Genomic DNA, 19,330 nt, shown 5'->3' with positions numbered 1-19,330 from the left:
GCTTTTCCACACAAGTTAAATGTGCGTTTCATGATATATACAATCATTAGACATTCTTTTCTTTCTTCCCCTCTCGTTTCTCTCTTCTTTTCCCACTACCCCATCGACAACAACACCTATGTCGACTGGTATATATTGATTAGTATTAAATATAAACATAAAATTATAGTATATTGAAAGAAACTTGTCATATAAGGTTATTTTGTGAAAAAAAAATTAAAAGGTAGTTTTTTTTGAAAAAAGTTTGTTATTAAATGTAGTTTTTTTGAAAATTTTCCATTACTTAATTAACGAAAATATAGCTCGTACAATCCTATGAATGTGAACTAGCCTAATTAGTAAAGTATTAAGCATTGTACCTATGCCTTAAGAATCAAATTCAGTGAACGTTATTACTGACTCTATCAGCTCCATACATACAAAAAAAAGTATATTTTGCAATATTTGGAGTCGTTTTTGCCAACTTTCTCATTATCGATCAACAATAAAAGGGAAAAAAGGTTGGAAATTAGGTTCAAATAAACATCTTAGATTGATTTTTTTTAATCTTTTGTCGGTTTCTTTTTTTTCTTTTAACAATGGGGGAAGGAGAAAAACAAAACACATTAACAGAGAAAAACTAAGTCAATAGTGAACGAGTTTGAGCACAGAGTTTAGCCATATCATGTGCTTTTTGAACTTGTTAATGATTTAGTTTAAGGAGCAAACACCACTGAATAGTGTTTGCCATGTTCATAATTTTATGCAGCGTCCAGGAGATGGAGTTAAAAGCGGTACATAATAGGTGTCTGGTTTGAAAGGATGAGGTTTGCACAATATGTTAATGTAGTAACCCGATACATTGGATATTGTTGGAGCCAGGAGTGAATATTGAGAAAATGCTTTAGCCTATACATGTAAAGTTGAAGTTGCTACCCGGCTCATAATTATAATCACCACCACTATGTAGTGTTAGGCCATCTGGGTCATAGAGAATCCAAGCGAACCCAGTAATTTTGGTATCCTTATTTCAAGCAACATCAATTGGAATATGGTAGTCACTAAAACCAACTCTAGTCTACCCAAATGTATTCCTAAGAACCCGGACAGGCAGGTAGTACCAATGTTAGGAGGGTGAAGAAAATGAAGGTTAGGTAGGAAGGAGAGAGTATTGAGATTTTGTTGTTCTTGTTGGTGGAGTCATTAAATCAACTTTTTTTTTTTAATCAAGGAAAGAAAAACTAGGCCAACCTCCGACCGGGGAGGCCACCTAAGATGTCTTTACGGACTAAGAGAAAGAAATCAATATCATAAGGAGAAAAGAAAAGGGTGGGGGAGTTATAATGATGTCCCTTCAAAGCCCTAAAATCCGCTGCTCTATTTCCTTCTTGATCAATATGCCGAAAACAGATCTCCACAAAGCTTGCCGCCTCTTTGCCTACATCAAAAACAGTAGAATCAATACACCAAGGAACCTTATTAGTTTTAGTCTAGGGCTTTAATAACTTGACTATTATCTCCTTCAAAAATAATTTAATTTAGATTAAGACTTCTGGCACCGCGAACCGCCTCCCTGGCCGCCCAGGCTTCAACTTGGAGGATCGATAGCTCGGGGCTAAAGGAATGAGCAGCCGCACAAACTACCTCACCAAAAGGATCCCGAATGACAAAACCAATGGCCGTACTACCATCGTCTCTTTTTGAACCATCAAAATTAGAAGTCATGAATTGGGGAGGGGGGAGACCAAAAAATTATCTTGGACGTAAGGCCCAAGGAAGAGGGTTTGAAAATCAAACTGGAGGGAAGAAGAAGCTTCCTTTCAATATCTTGGGCACCATACCAATCCTGAAGAAAATTAGTAATGGGACTAGCCGTAGAAAAGGTAGAATTGTGGTTGTCTCTAATCGGATGTTGGTTCCTATTAAACCAAATAAACCACCAAAATATAACCAACTTAGCAGTGTTTTCGAGGCCTAATGAAGCTTTGGCCATAATAATAAGATCCCTAAATGAGAGATCTGGGGGTACTAGGAAAAGTTGGCCAGTAATCCATCGACTAGAGAAGATTAAAGGTATCTCTAGTGTAATTGCAATGGATGAAAAGATGTGACAACGTTTCTCCATTCATATCACACAAAACACATTGTGAGGGTAAAAATATGACTTCTTTCAAGTCTATCCTTAGTAGGAAGACCATTATTTAAAAAACTTTTAAAGGAAGGAGTTGACTTTTAAAGGAACATTAATGTTTCAAATTCAATTAAAGTCCACTTTATCTATAAGATCAATGCCTTGCAACAATTAAGCCTCTTGGAATAAATCCCATTCAGAGTAAGACCCCCAAATTCTTTTATCCGGAGTCGAATAATTGGGAATGTAAATTGCTTTGATACTATTCACAATAGAATCAGGAAGAAAAGAGCTCAAGAATTGACTATTCCAACTTGAACCATTTATAATCACATCCTAGACTTTAAGGTTAGTAAGGCTAGCAGGGGGCTAAAAATTTTACTAATAGAATAAGGAAAAACCAAATTATCCTCCCAAACTTTTATTGTTTTGCTTCTTCTTTTTATCAAGCAAATATAAATGTAAAACAATTTTTTAAAGAAAAAAAGTATCAAAAATAAACGTAAATTTCTTATACGTGCTAAACGAAAATAAAATAAAAGAAAAATTAAAAGACTGAAATTTGTAAATGATGAACTCGTCTATTGAAAACAGTAAAAGATGGTTTCTTTATTTTTGTCAATGGGCAGTAAAGCCATGGTAAGTGACACAATGTCTACAATTGCAATTACGTTTTCCATGTTAAATTATATTTATGAAGCAACTAATTTAATTAGCCAATTAACTTGCATCAAACCATGCAAGAAGTAAATAGTTTATCTAGACATTTTACAGGATTCAATTCCATGAATGTGGTGTGGTTTAGTCATTCGTGATTATTTAACAATATTGCGTACTCTTGAAAGTAAGCTCAATTACTCGTTTACATTACATATACAATTGATAACTACGCAAGTATACAAACCTAGAGGAAGAAAGCCTACCCCAAGAAAATATACAACTCCCTCCGTTCCATAATATAGTGCTTGTTTTTTTTACATGATTTACAAGATACCCACTTGATCGATAATATCTTTAATTCCTTACTGACAAAAAATATAAAAAATTGATATTATAAACTACATATTGAGGTGATTCTAACAAGATATCACATGACTATGTTTTTTATATATACAAATGAGAATATTTGATCAAAGATTTTAAAATTTGACCTCAAGAGAGTTAAAGAAACACTATATAATGGGACGAAAGAAGTGTTTTTGACAAGTTAAGCGCACCTTACTTGAGAGATGACTGAGTCTTTTAAACTTAACAAAAGATATGGAAATAAGTCAAATAACAGTACAAAACTTGTTCCGCTAGGTAAATGATTGATGTTGTTATTTTGCATTGGATCACGTTTACTCACTCGTAGGAGATCTAGTGAGAAGTATAGGTTGCTCTTAAAGGACACTAGAACAAGTCGCAATTAAAAGTTGCACAAACTTCAACCATTTCCTATTATTGTCATATCATTACTTATTCCAGCTACAAACTACTTCTTTATCTGTTGTCGAGCAGAAAATAAAACGTACAAATTGCGTTACAACTAAATTCTTCTAAACTAAATAAAATATCTAAAAAATATATCTAATTTAAATCTTCCAAAAGTCTCTCTAATACAACATGTCGCAACAATTTAGCTCTTCTAGTTTTCATTATTAACAATGGATAACTTTAACTGTTAATATGTTTAACTATTGATCAATGAAAAATTTATTAAATTTTCAGATTTAATTCCACATATACACCACTTTTCGCATAACATATTTTGTACTTGTTCCATTTCTAATTAAATGAACTTTTTTTTCCAGAAAGTTTCATTTTATTGAAAACAAAGGAAATATATATTACATATTTTCAAGATAATTGACACAAAAATAAAAAATGCAAAACTCAAAGTGAAATAAAAAAAAATGAAGGATGGGTATTACCTTCCCACTATCTTTGTGTCTCTCTCAAGGAAGTAGTTGCATTGCATGAATTGCAACGTATTCGAAAGACAAAGTACGCAAGAAAGTAATGGCGTAATTAATAACTACATGACCAAATAAAGAAAGACTGTTTATTAGTTGCTATATGAGGGAAGAGATGATGAGCAGAATGGTAAGAGAGAGAGAGAAAAAAACTATGTTATTGTTATTGTTTACACCAACACTCCAGTGACAACTCTAAAGCACGTATTTTTTATAGATGGTAGTAAAATGTACGTTGTGAGTGGCTGATTATTTAGTAAGTGCTTGTCCTACCCAATCACTTTCCCCTTGAAAACTGTCAGGTAGAGCGGCAAGTCAAAACTCACAACTCCAACTAAATTTAAGCTTTAAAAGTAAAACTCACTACATTTAAGATCTTCTATCTAACTTTATCTCTTCTTTTTCACAGAATATTGGAGTATTTGATGTATTAACTGAAACCCTAAACTTCCTGCATCACCTCCATTTTCGTTCTTTTCAAAATCAGCTGTTTTTCTATTCACCCAATTTCATGATCACATGTGATTCTTGGTCACAGGACAGGATATTAGGCAAAAGGAAACAAAAAGTTCCTTTAAACAAATAAAAAAGTTAAATAATGGGTGTTCCAGCATCAAGTAATACGCAGCTTCAACAAATGTTACAATCGGCTGTGCAAGCAGTTCAGTGGACATACAGTCTTTTCTGGCATTATTGTCCTCAACAAGGGTAATTTTTAAACTCTTACTGAAAAGTTTTTAGAATCGACATCTTATAGTAATATTCCGCAATATGTGTATTATTACTTGCACCCCAACTTATCTTATTGATTGTTATTATTATTATAACTGAAGACTTTTCGATTCAAAAGTTGCAATTTAATCACAAATAAGGACTATTGGGACACTGGTTCTGTTTGGGGAATCATTTTAGCTATCTTAAATGATAAGGTGTTAATATATTTTAGGTACTAAAATGATCAGTAGTGTTTAAGAAGTACTTATAATAAAATTTCAGGTGGCTAAAATGACTTAAATGATAAGTTAAAAAATTTACTTTTTCAAAATTAGGTGACTGATATTTTGGAAATTCTTTCAAAAATTTTGACAATAACTAATTTTGCTAAAATAATTTATCAACTAATTTTGCAAAACAGTTAAACTAATCAGTTACCTTATCAGTTCTAGAACCTTATCAGTTTCAACTTTATTTTATCAGTTTCAGTTTATTTTCAGCAAGTAATGCCAAACAGAGCCACTAATGGTAAACAAAATATGGAAAATTAAATTCATTGGAACTTTTTCATGTTTTAAAACCCTTTTCCTTTTGCTGTCCACTTTCCAATATTCCTTTTGTAGTACTACACTACTACTCCACTTAGTCCACTATATGGTTGCATCCTCAATCGTAGGTAATCAAGGAGCAATTTCATTTTTAAATAAATTCAATCAATAGTAATAGATTATAGCATAACAAATTAGTGGTAGAAAGTTTCAACCTATATCTTATATCATTCATCTGTACATTTTATTTTCTTTTTATTATCTAATCTGTACATACATCATTATTATCGCACTCTCTTATCCCCATATATAATGCATATAGTTTGGCTCTATACACGTACAGGATATTAGTATGGCTAGATGGGTATTACAATGGGGCTATAAAGACTAGAAAGACGGTGCAACCAATGGACACAAGTGCAGAAGAAGCTTGTCTTCAGAGAAGCCAACAGCTGAGAGAATTGTACGAATCGTTGTCTGCCGGAGAGTTGAATCAACCAGCAAGAAGGCCATGTGCAGCGTTGTCGCCGGAGGACTTAACGGAGTCCGAGTGGTTTTATCTCATGTGTGTCTCTTTTTCCTTCCCTCCTGGTGTTGGGTAAGTACATATATATTATTATCTTTACTATTGTTTTAAGTGATCGAATTGGATTAGTTTGTGCTCATGCTTTTATTCAGTTGCCTTACTACAATAATATTCGTTGATTAGTTATTTCCTTCAATAGAAGTTGGTGTAACAAAGTCATATATAATTACATATGCACGTCCCAGCTGCCTAGGCTTTAAATGCTTTCTTCCACTTCTGAAAGAGGGAAAAAGAAAATAAAGATTCCATAGCATTACAGCAATCCCACGTTATCATGTAGTAACTAGTAACTAGTAAGTGTTACCAGTCAATTACTACATACTGCTTTCAAAAGGTTGAAAATGATTTTTCATTTCCTATATAGTATTTCTAGTTCATTTTAATTTAATTTTCCAAGACAATATGATAATTTGTGCAGAATTATTTCAGAGAAAATAAGATTGTAGAGAGAGAAAGAAGTTCAGACACTTTCTTATTTCAGTGTGTATTGAATTAATTTACAATGTAGGGAAGGAAAGAGATTATATACATAGAGTTAACAAACTCTCTAACAAACTTTCTAACAGCTTCTAACAACTTGTAACAAACTCTTTTAACTAACTAATCAGCTGGCGTGTGATAGAAGTTATTAATAGGAGCATCCACTGTTTGATTTTGTTTATCAGCATCATCAGTTTGAGTAGCTTCAATACCCCCCCTCAAGGTGGGAGTGGGAGAAGAAACCAATCCCATCTTGGACAATAGAGATCTGAAGTGAGGAGAGGACAAAATCTTGGTAAAAACATCAGCCAACTGGGAATGGGTAGGCAAATAAGAAAGCTGGAGGAGGCCCTCTAATACTTTGTCTCTGGTGAAGTGACAATCTATATCTATGTGTTTAGTTCTCTCGTGGAACACTGGATTTTTAGCTATCTGCAAATCACTTTGATTGTCACTGAATAAGGTAACAGGTTGCAGATTAGTGACTCCCAACTCCTCTAACAACCTGACAAGCCAAGTAACCTCAGCAGCAGCAGCAGCCATGGCTCTGTACTCTGCTTCTGAGGAGGATCTGCTGATAGTACTTTGTTTCTTGGATTTCTAAGAAATAGGTGACTTGCCAAACAATAAAATGTAGCCAGTAATGGACCTTCTGGTGTCATTGCAAGCTGCCCAATCAGAGTCTGAGAAGGCTTGCAAAGTTAAAGAATCATGACCAGTGAGAAGGATGCCTTGACCTTGAGTGCCATGAACATATCTGAGGGTGTGAAGCAAGGCTTGAAGATGAGTGGTTCTGGGAGCAGACATAAACTGGCTTAAAGTTTCGACAGTATAGGCTAGGTCAGGTCTAGTGTTGCTCAGAAAGTTTAGTTTACCAACAAGAGACCTGTAGACCTCAGGATCAGGAAGCATGTCACCAACTGCGGCTTGAAGTTTGATGTTGAGAGGAAGAGGGGTAGAAGCTGGCTTGGAAATATCAAAACCACAGTCTGCAAGTAACTCTTTAGTGAACTTTTTCTGGCTTAGAATAACTCCCTCAGGTACATAGCCCACCTCAATGCCAAGAAAGTAATGAAGTATGCCCAAGTCCTTGATGCTGAAAGTGGAGTGAAGGTGAGCCTTAAGATCATTAATGGAATTGAGATCATTACCAGTGAGGATGATATCATCCACATAAACTGCTGCCATGGTTATATGGGTTGCTGATTTCTTGAGAAATAGGCTATAGTCATTCTTAGACTGAGAGAATCCTTGAGTAAGAAGTTCATGAACAAGCTTGGCAAACCATTGCCTAGAAGCTTGTTTAAGTCCATAAAGGGACTTATTGAGTTTGCAAACATAATTGTTTGGGTTAGGAAAACCAGCGGGAACCTTCATATAAACTTCTTCATGCAGATCTCCATGAAGAAAGGCATTATTGACATCAAGTTGATAAAGAGGCCACTTGTGATGAGTAGCTAGAGCAATGATGCATCTGATAGTGGGCATTTTGACCACTGGGGAGAAAGTCTCTTCATAGTCAATACCATATCTCTGATTATAACCTTTAGCAACCAATCTAGCTTTACATCTCTCCAAAGAGCCATCTGCTTTGAGTTTAACTTTATAAACCCATTTATTACCAATAGCCTTCTTATTAGGTGGTAGAGGAACTAAGTCCCAAGTATGATTGGCAGTAAGAGCTTGAATCTCTTTAGTCATAGCAGTAACCCACTCAGGCTTAGAAGAAGCTTCAGCATAAGACAAAGGTCCTTTGATTTCAGAAATAACAGTAGAAAGAAAGGCTTTATGAGAAGGAGGATAAGAATGATAAGAAACCAGATTACACCAATGGTGAGGGATGGTACTGTCAATAACGAAATGACAGTGATAGTCTTGTAAATAGGCAGGTGGTTTAGTAATCCTAGTAGAGCATCTAGGAAGTGGTGAAGTATGAAGGACCTGACTAAGGTCAACAGTAGAAGAAGAAGGAATAGAAGGAGGTGAGTTGAGGGAGGCAGAAGAAGATGAATGTGAGAGAGGTGTATGTGGAGGAGAAAGGTCAGGGGGAGAAGGTGGTGTAGATGAAATAGGATAGTCATCTGCATAGAAGTCATAAGTAGTTGTGGGAACAAATATATTGTCAGAGAAGCTGGTAGTATCAGTAGAAATCAGATGAAAAGGGAAGTGTCTTTCATGAAAGACCACATCTCTAGAGATAACAACTTGATTACTAGTGAGATCAAGGATCTTGTAACCTTTCTGTGTAACATAATACCCAAGAAAAACCCCTGGATGAGCCTTGGGATCGAATTTGGATCTATGAACTCTTATGGTGGAGATGTAACATAAACAACCAAATACTTTGAGATGAGCTAAAAGACGAGCCTTCTGAAAAAGCTTTTCATAAGGAGTAGCATTATTGTTGAAACTATGAAGTGGCCTCCTGTTAATGAGATAAGCTGCACAGATAATGCAATCACCCCAAAATCTAGTTGGCACTTTGGAATGGAAGAAGAGAGCTCGAGCAGTGTCTCGTAAGTGTCTATGCTTCCTTTCAACAATCCCATTTTGTTGGGGAGTATCTGAACAACTAGTTTGGTGTAAGATACCTCTCTGTTCATATAGCTTCTTCATAGCACCTTCTCCCAATTCTTTGGCATTATCAGACCTCACACAAACAATGTGAGCATTAAACTGAGTAGAAACATAAGTAAAGAAAGTCTGTAGAACATGAACTGAATCAGATTTATATTTCAGAAAATGAACCCAAGTGAATCTAGTAAAATCATCCACTATGGTCAGAAATTGTGTACAACCTGAGTGAGTTTTGGTCTTATATGGACCCCATACATCAATGTGAAGTAATTCAAAAGGTTTGGTGGTTTTAATACTGCTAACAGGGAATGATTGTCTAGATTGTTTAGCAGCTGGACATACTTGGCAAATGATATCATGATGACATGACTTTACAATGCAATCAGGTAGTACATGTGTTATTTGCTTGAAAGGTAAATGACCTAAACGAAGATGCCATAGCTTGGCAGTAGTGTCTAAAGCAGAAAAACATGAAGTATGTGAAGGAAGTAAAGGCTTCTCTGGTGTTAAAGAAGAAGTAACACTGTATAGGCCACCTTTCAATCTACCAAGAAGCATTGAAGGTCCTGTCTGTCCCTGGAGAAAACAAGAATCATGAGTGAAAATGATTTGACAATTCAAATCATGACAGAGTTTGTGTACTGAAATGAGATTGAACTCAAAGTCAGGTATGTGGAGCACATTATGTAGCCTAATATCTTTAGTGAGTTGCACAGAACCAATATGAGAGACAGGTATCTGCCTTCCATCAGGAATAGTTATGTGATGATCAGAAATTTTTGTGGGAGAATATGAGTGAAAGAGGGTTAGAGTGGAGCAAATGTGGTCAGTAGCACTACTATCTAATAGCCAAGTGTTATTAGATGAACTAAGTAAACAGTAAGTACATGCTACAAGAGCATGGCCAGATGTGTGTTGAGTATCAACAGCTTGAGCTCCAGAACTAGAAGGTTGTTGTTGAAGTAGACTCATCAGTTGATTAAACTGATCAATAGAGATGGAATCATGTTTTACTTCAGATGTGTTATTGTCAGAGTCATGTACATCATTAGAATGAGTTAAAGCTGCAACTCTTTTGTCTTTAAACCCCTTGAAACCTGGTGGGAAACCATGAATCCTGAAGCACCTCTCCATGCTGTGTCCTGGCACCTTACAATGAGTGCAGTAGTAATGTGCACCAGGCCTTTTGTTCCCAGTTAAGTTTTGTGACTTGTTATAGGCAGGTTTATTATATGTAGGGTTATTCTGATATGGTTTGTATGGCTTCTTGTCAGCAACAAAAGCTAAAGACTCATTATGAGAGGAGAGTTGTGCAACTTCTTGATGCCTCTCTTCCTGTGCAAAAATTCTGTATGCATGTGCCACTTTAGGAAGAGGTTCAGTCATGAGAATGCTTCCCCTCACAGTAGAGAAACAATCTTTCAGCTTCATCATAAACTAAAGTAATTTCTGTTCTTAATCTCTAACATAGATCTTATGAGTTAAGTTGCAGGTACATTTATGACAAGTACATTATGGTAAAGGATGAGCATCATTGATCTCATCCCAGATAGTCTTAAGTTGAGTATAAAACTCAGACACAGAAGCATCACCTTGTTCAGTGTCAGCAAGCTTTTGCTCTAAGGCATATACTTGTGTCATGGAGGAATATCCAAACCTCTCCTCTAAATCTTGCCATATTTCTGCTGCTGTTTCAAAGAAAAGAACACTTTTCTTGACAGATTGATCCAAATTAGCCAGTAACCAGGAAATTACCAGGTTATTACATCTCTCCCTAGCATCAAATTCTTTTGTTCCAATATCAGGAACCTCCAAACTTCCATCACTAGTGGAAAAATGAAGAAGGGCTGCGCTAAAAAAGGCATGTAGGGCTGCACTTTTTGACAGCAGCCCTTTCAGTAGCAGCCCTTCACTTTTAAGTAGGGCTGCGCTAGAAAAGCGCAACCCTTAAGCTAGAAGGGCTGCGCTAGTTAGGAAAAAGCGCAGCCCTTCTAGCCCAGAAGGGCTGCGCTAGTTAGGAAAAGCGCAGCCCTTCTGGGCTAGAAGGGCTGCGCTTTTTCCTAACTAGCGCAGCCCTTCCTACCAAAAAAAAAATAAAATTTTTTTTTTTTTTTTTTGTCAGTTTTTTACTCATAATCTCACATTTTCTGAAATTAAACAGAAGAGAAGAGAAACGAAACGAAAATACTAAACCCAAAACAATAAAAAGAATGAAACGAAAACGAAAAAAATGAACAAAAACTAATATACAAAGAGAAGTATACAATAAGTATACAAGAACATTAATCAAAATAAACAAAGAGAAGTATACAAGAATAACATTAATCAAAATAAACAAAGAGAAGTATACATGAATAACATTCAAAACAAAGAGAAGTATACAAGAACATTAATCAAAACAAAGAGAAGTATACAAGCAAGAACATTAATCAAAACAAAGAGAAGTATACAAGAACATTAATCAAAACATATAAACAAAGAGAAGTATACAAGAACATTATAGATCTGAAAAAATACAAGAACTACAACCTAATAATGTTTAAATACATAAAACAAAACCCAAATACATAATTTAAAGGAAAAAAAAAATTTCGGAAAAACTTAAAATGGGTATTTGGAGGCTTAAACGAACTCGGATGGCTTAAAAAGCCTAAACGTCACGGCGTAGCGGTGCGTTTGACTCGTTGGCTCGTTCCGCTTCCGAAAAGGTATCACAATAGGCAATCGGACTCCGTCGTCATGTTTAGTGCAAATCGGAAAAACTTAAAATGGGTTTCTGAGACAAATGTTTATGGGAGTTTTTGAGAGAGAAGAGAGGATGAGAGAGAAGAGAGGGTGAGGAGGAAAGGAATAATGAGGGACGTGAGAGAGGAGAGAGAATGAGGGATAATATATTTGACGAATCCCCGCTCAATATTTCAAAGCGCGCGATTCCGAAATTTCAAAATTTTTCAGAAGGGCTGCGCTTTTTTAAAAAAGCGCAGCCCTACTAAGCAGAAGGGCTGCGCTTTTTAAAAAAGCGCAGCCCTTCACTTAGTAGGGCTGCGCTTTTTCAAAAAGGCGCAGCCCTTCTTACCTACAGAAGGGCTGCGCTTTTTTGAAAAAGCGCAGCCCTACTAGTGAAGGGCTGCGCCTTTTTTAAAAAGCGCAGCCCTTCTTCTTAGTAGGGCTGCGCTTTTTTAAAAAAGCGCAGCCCTTCACTAGTAGGGCTGCGCTTTTACGAAAAGCGCAGCCCTTCCTGCGCAGCCCTTTATGTTTTTTCCCCTAGTGCATCTACAAACTTCAGTTTGTTTTTAGCAGACAATGAAATAATCATTGAACGTTTCCAATCATTGAAGGCACTTCCATTAAATTTAACAGAAACAATTTGTGTTGAATTTGAGTCTGAAGGATGTATGTAGTAGATACTACTAGGATCCTGGTTTAGAGGTAAAGTATTTGGAGCAGAATTAGGTGTTTCTTTTTCAGCCATTTTTCTCAATGAGAGTGGATTATCAGATCAGAAAGATGAATAGAGAAAAATATTGAGGAATCAGATTATCAGTATACAAAATCAGGATAAGAATATTCAGAGTTCTAGATGATACTAAAACTATATTTTCAGAGAAATTTGCAAGAATTGAATCACACAATTGGTTTCAGCAAACAACTTCAATTGTTCAGGATTAATTTTGACAATTTCAGAAGAGAATTAGAACAATTTTGACAATGATTGAAGAAACTTTCAGCTATTTTCAGATTAAGGAAAGAATAGACCTGGATTTTCAGAATTTCTTGTGAATCAGATCTTCATATGAAGATTTTAGTGCAGAAATTGTAGTTTGAATGCGGAATTTCAGTTGTGCGAACAAAGAACTAATGATCGCAGATTAATAACTGCTCTGATACCATGATAATTTGTGCAGAATTATTTCAGAGAAAATAAGATTGTAGAGAGAGAAAGAAGTTCAGACACTTTCTTATTTCAGTGTGTATTGAATTAATTTACAATGTAGGGAAGGAAAGAGATATATATACATAGAGTTAACAAACTCTCTAACAAACTTTCTAACAGCTTCTAACAACTTGTAACAAACTCTTTTAACTAACTAATCAGCTGGCGTGTGATAGAAGTTATTAATAGGAGCATCCACTGTTTGATTTTGTTTATCAGCATCATCAGTTTGAGTAGCTTCAATACAATACTTAATTCTTTTTAGTGAAACAAAGAAGTAAAGAAATAAAAAAAAACTTCAAACAAATAATTACCTTTTTTGGGTAAGAAAAATTTCATATTTGATGAATTTGTAAGTGGGTTAGGACCTTAGGATAATGGTCACAAACACAAAGTAGGAAAGTAAAATAATTACCATTGTCTATGAACTTGTTGTTGCCTTGTTGGGTTTTGCAAACCCAAAGGTCTAGTATGAAAGTGGATTCGAAAACACGTTTTGGTTTAATTAGACTAAAGCTTGTGTCAAAGTAAGCAGTAACATCCAGAAAACTTAGAGCACCCAATCCTAGTAGTCAGGAACTTCACTCCTAGCGCAAAAATAAATTAGCATTGGAAGCTGTGGGATATATACAACAAACCACTCCTAGTAGCACCTATTTGAACTCCTCTCAGCGCAATTCTGTTTATTTTTTTTTTAACATAAGTTTTTACCGTTTTATTTAGTTTAGAATCTACAGAGATTACTTTGTTTCGTCAATTATCGATATAAATATAAGATACATATTTGTTTTTAAGATAACAAGTTTTACTTTTGTACTATAAAGCGGTCTTAGGTTTTGACTGTTTTAACACACATTGGTATTTTAACTCATGCATTTTTTTACCTATACTGTTAGGCATTTAGTTTATAGTTTTGGAGTGAAGATGGTAATTCATTGGGATCTTATACAGGTCATTAATTAATGAAGTATTTATTGAGTGACTAGTGATAGTTTTAGTGGGTTGTCCCTCTTAGTTTGTGAGGGGCTTTTCCACACAAGTTAGATGTGTATTGCATGATTTTATACCATCATTAGTTATTAGACTCGGGTTATATTCCGGGCAAGAAAAAAATTTATTTATTAATATAACACTTTATAATAATAACACTAAAAAAAACTTAGTCTAGTGGTTAAAACTTTAATCTATGTACTTGAAGTCTTGGTATCAAACATTGTACTACACAATTTCTAAATCTTTTTATTGTACACTGATTACATGAACTAAAACCCCCTAGGGAAAGCATCACGTGGCACATTTTCTTGTTTATGCACGTCTTTTAATATATTTATACTAGCTTTCTAAGCACATTTTTTCATTGTGATACTTCGTAATGTCGAGTAGCTACTTTTACATGCACGCAATATATGCATCGACAACTCATTATAATAGTTTAAGTTGACAGTTTTTTCAATAAAGGCTATATTTTGTTCAATTTATTACAAAATAACTTCAGATAAGTTCTTGATTTGACATTATTATCCTCTATGTAATTGACTTACACAAATTAAAATTATATAAACCTATTGAAATGATCATTTTGGCAAATTTTCCTAACCATAATGTTGTGGAAGTATTTTGTTGATTTTTTATTTTGGCAATTTTCCTTTGGATGGAAGATTTTGATATTCCTAAATGAATTTGTTATCTTTGTTTTTTTTGTAAACTTCTATAGCCTTTCCTTTTTCTTAACCTAAAATTTGAAATTATTCTAATTATAGTTTTTAAAATTGGCAAATATTTTGATTGATTGATTACCCATTATTATTTTAAAAATTTAAACAAGATTGATGTAATTAAAAAATAAGGATAATATAGTCATTTAATTGGGGACCCCCCCCCCCCTATATAATAGAGATAGATTAGACGATCTTTTGAGATGATTGCAGGAAGGATCTTTTGCATTACTGTCAAAAATTTTATAAAACTATTTTTTATAATCAAAAACATTCATAAAACTACTTTTTTTAAACTTTGTTTCAAAAAGTTAACCTTATATAACAAATTTCTTTCAATATACTACAATTAACAGATATATAGCTAGTACAATCCTATGAATGTGAACTAGCCTAATTAGTAAAGTATTGAGCATTGTACCTACGCCTTAGAATCAAATTCAATGAACATTATTAATGACTCTGTCGGCTCCATGCATACCAAAAAAATAAAAATAAAAAGTATATTTTATATTTTTATATTATTTGGAGTCTTTTTTGCCAACTTTCTCATTATCAACAATAACTTAAAGGGAAAAAAGTTGTAAATTAGGTTCAAATAAACATCTTAGATTGATTTTTCTAATCTTTTGTCGGATTCTTTTTTTTTTTGGACAATGGGGGAGGAGAACAACAAAACAAACTAAGAGAGAAAAACTAAGTCAATAGTGAACAATTTTGAGCATAGAGTTTCGCCATGTCAGGTGCTTTTTGAAGTTGTTAACGATTCAATTTAAGGAGCAAACACCACTAAATAGTGTTTACCATGTTCATAATTTAACGCAGCATCTAGGAGATGGAGTTAGGAGCTGTAGTAGACGTCTGGATTGAAAGGATGAGATTTGTACAATATGTTAATGTAGTAACTCAATGCATTGAATATTGTTGGAGCCATGAGAGAATATTGAAAAAACGCTTTAGTCTCTACGTGTAGAGCTAAAGTTGCTAACCCATAATCACCACCGCCTATGTAGTGCGGTGACAGAGAATCCAAGCTAACACAGTAACTTTGGTATCCTTATTTTAAGCAGCATCAATTTGAATATTACGGTCACTAAAACCAGCCTTAGTCTGCTCCATATGTATTCCCAAGAAAGCAAGCGGGTAGGTAGTACCAACTTCAGGAGGGTGAAGAAAACAAAGGTTAGGTAGGAAGGAGGGAGTACTGAGATTTTGTTGTTCTTGTTAGTGGAGTCATTAAATCTACTTTTTATTTTTTAATTTTTTGACCAAGCAAAGAAAAACTAGGCGAACCTAAGATGTCCTTACGGGTTAAGAGGAAAAAAAATCAATAACATAAGGAAGAAAGAAAAAGGTGGGGGAGTTATAATGATGTCCCTTCGAAGCTGTAAAATCCACAGCTCTATTTCCTTCCCGACCAATTTGCCGAAAACAAATGTCCATAATTCCCGCCGCCTCTTTGCCTACATCAGATCAATATAATCACTACACCAAGGAACCTTATTAGTATTAGACAGGGCTTTAATAACTTGACTATTATCTCCTTCAATAATAATTTTATTTAGATAAAGACTTGTGGCACAACGAACCGCCTCCCTGGCCGCCTAGGCCTCAACTTGGAGGATCGATAGCTCGGGGCTAATGGAATGAGCACCCGCACAAACTACCTCACCAAACAAAATCTGAATGACAAAACCAATGGTCATACTACCATAGTTTCTTTTTGAACTATCAAAATTAGCAATCATGAATTGGGGAGGGGGGGGGGAGACCAAGAATTTATCTTGGACGAAAGGCCCAAGGAAGAGGGTCTAAAAATCAAATTGGAGAGAAGAAGAAGCTTCCTTTCAATATCTTGGGCACCATTCCAATCTCGAAGAAAATTAGTGATGCAACTAGCCGTAGCAAAGGTAGAATAGTGGATGTCTCTATTCACACGTTGGTTCCTACTAAATCATATAAACCACCAAAATATAGCTAACTTGGCAATGCTTTCGAGGCCTAATGAAGCTTTGGCCATAATAATAAGGTCTCTGAATGACAAATTTGGGGTACTCGAAAAAGTTGGCCAGGAATCCATCGACTGAAAAACACTAAAGGTATCTCTAGTGTAATTAATTACAATGGATGAAAAAATGTGACAATGTTTCTCTTTTCATATCAAACAAAACACGTTGTAGGGGGTAAAAATATGACTTCTTTCAAGTCTATCCTTAGTAGGAAGACCGTTATTGAAAAATTTTCAAAGGAAGGAGCTGACTTTTGGAGGAACATTAATGCTTCAAATTCAATTAAAGTCTACTTTGTCTATTAGATCAATGCCTTGCAACAATTAAGCCCTTGATTTAACAGAATAAATCTCATCTAGATTAAGACTCCAAATTCTTTTATCCGTAGTCGAATACTTAAGAATGTAAACTGCTTTGATACAATTCACTTGAGAGATGATCGAGTCTTCTAAACCTAACAAAAGATATGGAAATAAGTCAAATAACAGTACAAAACTTGTTCGGCTAGGTAAATGATTGATTTTGTTATTTTGCATTGGATCACGTATACCTGTTGGAGATCTAGTGAGAATTATAGGGTCGCTCTTAAAGGACACTAGAACAGAACGCAACTAAAAGTTGCACAAACTTCAACCATTTTCTATTATTGTCATATAATTACTCATTCCGGCCGTGAACTACTTCATTTGTTGTCTAGCAGAAAATAAAACCTACAAATTGCGTTAAAACTAAATTCTTCTAAACTAAATCAAATATCTTAAAAATTATTTCCAATTTTTAAATATTTAAAAGTCTCTCTAATACAACATGTGGCAACAATTTAGTTTTTCTAATTTTCGTTATTGACAATGGACGACTTTAACTATTACTATGTTTAATTATTGATCAATGAAAAATTATTAAATTTTCAGATTTAGTTCCACATATACACCATGCTGGGGTACAAGTTGACACTCAAGAAGGGGGGGGGGGGTTTTGAATTGAGTGACAAAAACTAATCGCTTCTCCCAAAAACGCTGCTATAGCACTGTGTCTAGCACAGTGTTATTGACTCGTAAATTCGCCGATTTATGTTTTTGTGAATACTAACTTGTAACTCAATATGAAATCAACGAATTCAAATAATAGACACCAGAAATAACATGTTTCAATCTCACCTCTGAGATCTACGTCCACACAAACACACTCTTTTATTATTTGAATCCTAAAATATTAAACTCTTGATACCATACGATTCCCCCAATATTAACTCTAGTAGTGCTCACCAACACTTAACCCTAAGTGTTGCTACTCTCTATAATGATGGAAATTACAGAAAGAATGATTCCTCAAAAGCGTGCTTCTTATTCAAGCAAATAGAAGATCGTTACAATTATTGTTTAGAAACCTAGAATGATTCGAACGATGTGCTATACTCTGTGCCTTGGGAAACAATTTTTAACTCTTGAAATCTCCGATTATTTTCTCTGAAAACATGAGTTACGAAATCTATTTTCTATCCCTTATATAGTCTATTTTCATTCCTAATATTAAGGGATAAAACTTTTTCCTTTGAGAAAAACAGTCTTTATCATCTTATAACTTCATCTTTATCTTTAACCCTTATAAGACAAGTTTTTCTTAAATCAATGTTTATCTAAAACTTTGATGACCAAATTAGTTTTCTTTGTATCTTTACTCACACTCCTTTTATTTTCGAAATTCTTTTCCAAAATCGTTTTTTTTAAATTCGATTTTTACAAAATCTTTTTAAACTCGGGTTTTTAATAATATCTATTTCAAATCGGTTTTAAGAAAACCCTTTTTGAAAACGTTTTCTTTAATATCTTAATTTCGAAACAAAGATTTTGTTTTTATATAGATATATGAAATTAATATGCTTACCTATTTTCTTAGCTCTAAGAAAATAAATAACCATTCTAATTTCACATTTCTAATTTTAGCATAAAGTTTAACACAAGGTTCCAATACTTTACATTACATAATTAAGAGTATAACAAAATCTAAGCTTCCATATATATCTTCAAGTTCTTCAATCTTTCACAAATGTCCAGTTTTCATGGCGTTTTTAGATCATTGTTACACTCAAACAAGTTATGGTACAAACTATTTATCATTATTAAAATAACATATGTTTATCATCATCAAAATAACATTGACTTAGAGTCACAAGACACCACTTCTTACATAACAACATATTTTGTACTTGTTCCATTTCTAATTATATGAAACATTTTGTTTCGAAAGTTTCATTTCATTAAGAACAAATAAAGTATATACCACATATTCTCAAGATAATTAACACAAAAATAAAAAATAAAAATAAAAAATGCCAAACTCAAAGTGAAATAAACAAAAAGAAAAAGGATGGGTATTACTTACCTTTCCCACTAACTTTGTGTCTCTCTCAAGGAAGTAGTTGCATTGCATGAATTGCAACGTATTCGAAAGACAAAGTACGAATGAAAGTAATGGGGTAAGTAATAACTATATGACCAAATAAAGAAAGACTGTTTATTAGTTGCTATATGAGGGAAGAGATGATGAGCAGAATTGTAAGAGAGAGAGAAAATGGAGTAAATGGAAGTTATTGCAGTAGTAGCTGCTACATTTTTGGCTCATATCTAGCGACCAATACAATCTTCTGGGAAAACCAAAACTGTGTACACTCCTGTAAATCCTTTCCTTGTGAGGCAGCTGAT

The 19,330-nt window shown here is 34.3% G+C and overlaps 1 protein-coding gene across 1 annotated transcript in view; it reads left to right on the top strand.

Moving 5' to 3' along the window:
• Positions 1–4,663: 4,663 nt before the first annotated feature.
• LOC104898845 (transcription factor BHLH42) overlaps positions 4,664–19,330 on the top strand; it is a 65,715-nt gene continuing 51,048 nt past the window's right edge. The window contains exons 1-2 of the mRNA XM_010685955.3: positions 4,664–4,773; positions 5,671–5,925. Of these exons, the coding sequence (XP_010684257.1) occupies positions 4,664–4,773; positions 5,671–5,925 (365 nt within the window). The remainder of the gene's footprint in view (positions 4,774–5,670; positions 5,926–19,330) is intronic.

Source organism: Beta vulgaris, chromosome 7 (assembly GCF_026745355.1).
Source record: "Beta vulgaris subsp. vulgaris cultivar EL10 chromosome 7, EL10.2, whole genome shotgun sequence".
NCBI lineage: Eukaryota > Viridiplantae > Streptophyta > Magnoliopsida > Caryophyllales > Amaranthaceae > Beta > Beta vulgaris.
The sequence above is the reverse complement of the archived record's forward strand: the minus strand, read 5'-3'. Positions and strand labels throughout refer to the sequence as shown.